General features: G+C 43.6%; 1 protein-coding gene across 1 annotated transcript in view; it reads right to left on the bottom strand.

Moving 5' to 3' along the window:
- Window positions 1-926, bottom strand: part of LOC109482679 (lipase maturation factor 1-like) — an 8,800-nt gene extending 7,874 nt beyond the window's left edge. The window contains exon 1 of the mRNA XM_019785505.1: window positions 662-926. Within this exon, the coding sequence (XP_019641064.1) occupies window positions 662-899 (238 nt within the window). The 5' untranslated portion in view covers window positions 900-926. The remainder of the gene's footprint in view (window positions 1-661) is intronic.
- Window positions 927-4,051: the final 3,125 nt, after the last annotated feature.

Here is a 4,051-nt window from a genome sequence, read left to right on the forward strand (position 1 = left end):
TGAGAGAACGGGGTGCAGCGAACTGTTCTCTCAACGGACAAACTCCCTTGGCATGCTTATCTCTCTATTTTGGCCGATTTCTACTCTTTCCAGCCGCCTCCCCAAGCCTGGTAGAGGCTACATAACGTTACCTATTACCTACAATAATTTTTACCAAATCAATGGTTAGAGCGTTTGCCCTGGATCAAAGAGGTTCTGTGTTCGAACCCCTTAAATACTTCAATGTTGCAGTCTTGTGAAGGGTTATTTTCTCACATTATAACATAACAAGTCATAAGATATATTTCTATCGGTTTGCATGGCATATCTGTCATCTTCTATTGCAAGGAAGCTTGATTTGTTTGTAAAATGATAGAAACAGAAACTACAAGTACGGTGCCACATTCAACTGTGACTAGTTACCAGGTATATCATCACACGGACAACAAAGCTATCAAATGGGTAAATAATGCACATGTTCCCCCAAATGTATACACCCCACCCGGAAGTAATTCGTAGCCCCGCCCCCTTCAGCTTTCAAAACAAAAACAAACATTCTCCGTCGCCCAGGCTGTACACATGCACCTATAAATAACAATCTTTTTGCATAATTCTTTTGGGTGAAACTCATGGAAAGCGTGTCCAAACTTACAAGTTAAAGAAAACAAAACGTTGAACTCACAGTAGATCAGTCCCAAAGACCTGAGGAAAACGATTCGAGTCAGCCAATAAGTGCCCGTTTCCAGGTGAACAGGGGTGGACTTGTCGGTTTTTGACGATTCTGACATGTTCTTGGTGTTTTCCTCTGTGTACCTGGTGTCATCGGTGGGATCCTGTGGTGTTTTCCTGTGCCTGAGGCCTTCGTAAACGTTTGAAACATCAGGACAGTTGGCGGCTTCGTCCGACGTGGACTCGGCCATGATGATGATGATTTTGTTTTGTGTGGTCGCAGGTACCACTGTCGTTCCAAGTTTTTCCGCAAGGTGGCTTTGAGGCTTGTGCAAATGTTACAAAGCGGAACACAGAAGATATACATTTTTATTCTTGCATGATCATTCATATCATTTGGTAACGCTTACAAGGACTGGAAAAATGTCGGTAAAATTGGTTGAGACAAATATTAAGAAACCTCAAGGGAAACATTTTAGAAGCACTTGAGTTTCTACAAGTTATTTAAAAAGTAGCAAAAAATCGACACATTCACATACCTATTATAATAAATGAACTCAGCTTCACTTCTTTTTTTGTGCATAATTTTTAGTGGGATTTTTACAATTTCCTCTCCTTTTTTAAATCACCGTGGCTTTTCTACCTCCGAATGAATGGAACATCCCTAAAATATTACCCATGGTCCATCCCTCCCTCCGCCATCTTGTCTGTATATTCCGCTGAGATGGAAACATGAGGTGCAGGTGGGACGGGCGTCCTGACAACTACCGCCGCTAACTCTTCCGTCTTTATCCGCGGAAAGGGGCGGTACGCCTCGTGTTCTGAGTAAACCAGAGTTTTCCGGTGACGAGAGAAAAAAATGGCACACCGTCAGGGGTACGGGCAGAACTTCGCCGCGCAAGGGCAGGCGGCGAACCTGTGGTCGGGAGCGGTGAGCCCGAGCAACCAAGGCGGGCTGGCGAGCAGCCTGCTCGGGGCCGTACCGGGCGGCACCAACATGGAACGGCTCGCTGTGATCGCCAAAGTCCTGGGGAACACCATGCAGGCCAGCCAGCTGCAGAATATGAACTTCCAAGCCGCCAACTCGGCCCTCCAGATGCAGCGCAACATGGCGCAACAGCAGGGCGGCCTCGCGGGGATGGCCTCGGTGCCCAACGCGCTGGGAGCCGGCCTTCTCGGCAACAGCCCCGCCGGGCTCGTGGGGAACCAGTCCGCTAACGTGCTGGCCAATGCCAACTTCCAACAACAGCTACTCCTGCAACAACAGCAGCAACAGCAGCAGACTAGCCTGTTAGGAACCCCGCCACAGCGATATCAGAACGTACAGCCCCGCAGGAACAACAAAAGAAACAATACGGTATGTCTGTTTTGGAAATTGACCAATAATGACGAACACCTTTAAATACGTTAAACACACATTAATCACAATGTAGGGAGACAACACGTAGTGCACACACGTCAATCAAACCAAATACATGATTTTGAAAATGTCAAAACATTCACTGATTTCATTGTATTTACCCTGCATACCAATGCGTGTCCATTGATTCTTCAAACGCTTTTGAATTTTGATAAGATCAGCTGTTATTCATGCCCATGAAAACAGGTCATATTAGAATCATATCATAATTCGTCATAGATTAATAATGTCAACACAGGACACACACACACAGATGTTCAACATGTATCATGTTCCATACGGGTGGCTACACAAGACTACTGATGACATTATAATTTGGCAGCGAAAACTGGGTTGGTCTTTTTTCTAGGGCGCTGTAATTGTAAAGACCACACCCCCATTTTGAGAGAATGGCATACCTTTATAAAGGGTGTGTTTTTCTTATGTAAATCATTGTTTTTTTTTACCTTTGTGAATTAAGATCACACAACTCTTATAATACTGTGTCAATGAAGATAGATTTTCTTCCCCGCAAAGGCAAAGCTATATCTGTTGTCAGATATCAGTTTGAAGCGTAGACGTCATAAATGACATATAGAAAATTGTCCTGCAATTAAGTCCAGGGTCATTGTGACCCAACAGCATTTTTTAGCCTGTTTAAATGCCTAGCAGAAAACCTTAAGTACAAATGTAGGTACTGTAAACCACTTTATGTTCCCAGTAGCATTTAACTTCGCGGTCTGAGAAAAGTGGACATGTCGTGGAACTATATGTTCGTGGTGGCGGCAGGTGCAGAAAAAATAAAGTTGACAAATTATTTGTTCACGGTAATGAAAGTCGCGAATGTAAAAGTGCAGTGAAAAAAAATCGTGATTTACAGTAGCTGAATCTGCATAGCCAGTACTACAGGCACACGGGGTGGTAACAGCTGGCTATATTATACAGAAGGACCTGTCAGTGTCACACCTAACCTAAATGCACATCTAACTACAACAAGTACAAGCGTTATTTAAAGCTACATGTATCTAGTGAGGGTACCAAAACCGTACTCGTGGACATCAAGTCATCTACATGTACTCTACAATACCAGTAGAGTGTCCTTTAAAGGCATCCAATGCTTTTAGGGCTTCAGCCTTAGAAACACAATTTTTCAAAGTCAATATTCCAGTCATTTATCTACATACTGAGTTGAAATCACACGATCCCGGTGTATATTGACCCTCCTGGAACAAAAAGACACAAAATTCTGACGAAAATGGTTACTGGAAGGGCCCTGGGCTGATTTTTAGGGTACCACCCATAAAATAAAGGACTCATCTCGGGGCTTGTTTCTGCTGTTTTCAATACCCAAAGTATGGAATACTGTTTGGAATATGCTCTTGTGAAGCAGTATGTGTCAATATCATACAGATTGCCTTATTCAGAATATTTCCAGTTTTGCTGGCCTGAAATCGCATTGGATGCTGTTAACGGTTATGTTGCTGTGCTTGACTTCTTTCAAACAACACCTGACAATCTTCCAATGCCTGGAGAATCTGGGGTCATGTTGGTTTGTATATTTTTCAGCTGTGACTGTTTCACTTCACATGCTCAATGTTGTCACTGATAGAATTCCCCCTTCGGTGATTTGTATCCGCTGTCGTGGAGGAAGACACACAGAAATGCCGACCATGTCGGGTATTTCAGCGGCCGTACAAAGATTTACAGGCAGGAATCCTGCTGTGACAGCTATCTGCTTATGATATGCGATATCAGAATGCGATACAAAGTCATATACGGGGCACTTCTTTTATAGAGGGTACGCTTACATAGTAACCATTGAACACAGTGGGACATTAAGGGGGGCCCCGCAAGCCCTTTTCCGTAGAGCGTAATCGGCCGTTTTAATCAGACCACTCTAATTCAACGTAGAGCTTAGTTGGCACATTTTGCATAGAGCGTAATTCGAGTTTTAATTCTACGTAATGCGTTGTAGCCACTTGGAATTTATCGTTAAGTGTAATC

Source organism: Branchiostoma belcheri, unplaced genomic scaffold, assembly GCF_001625305.1.
Source record: "Branchiostoma belcheri isolate BF01 breed outbred unplaced genomic scaffold, Haploidv18h27 scaffold6, whole genome shotgun sequence".
NCBI classification, from domain to species: Eukaryota; Metazoa; Chordata; class Leptocardii; order Amphioxiformes; family Branchiostomatidae; genus Branchiostoma; species Branchiostoma belcheri.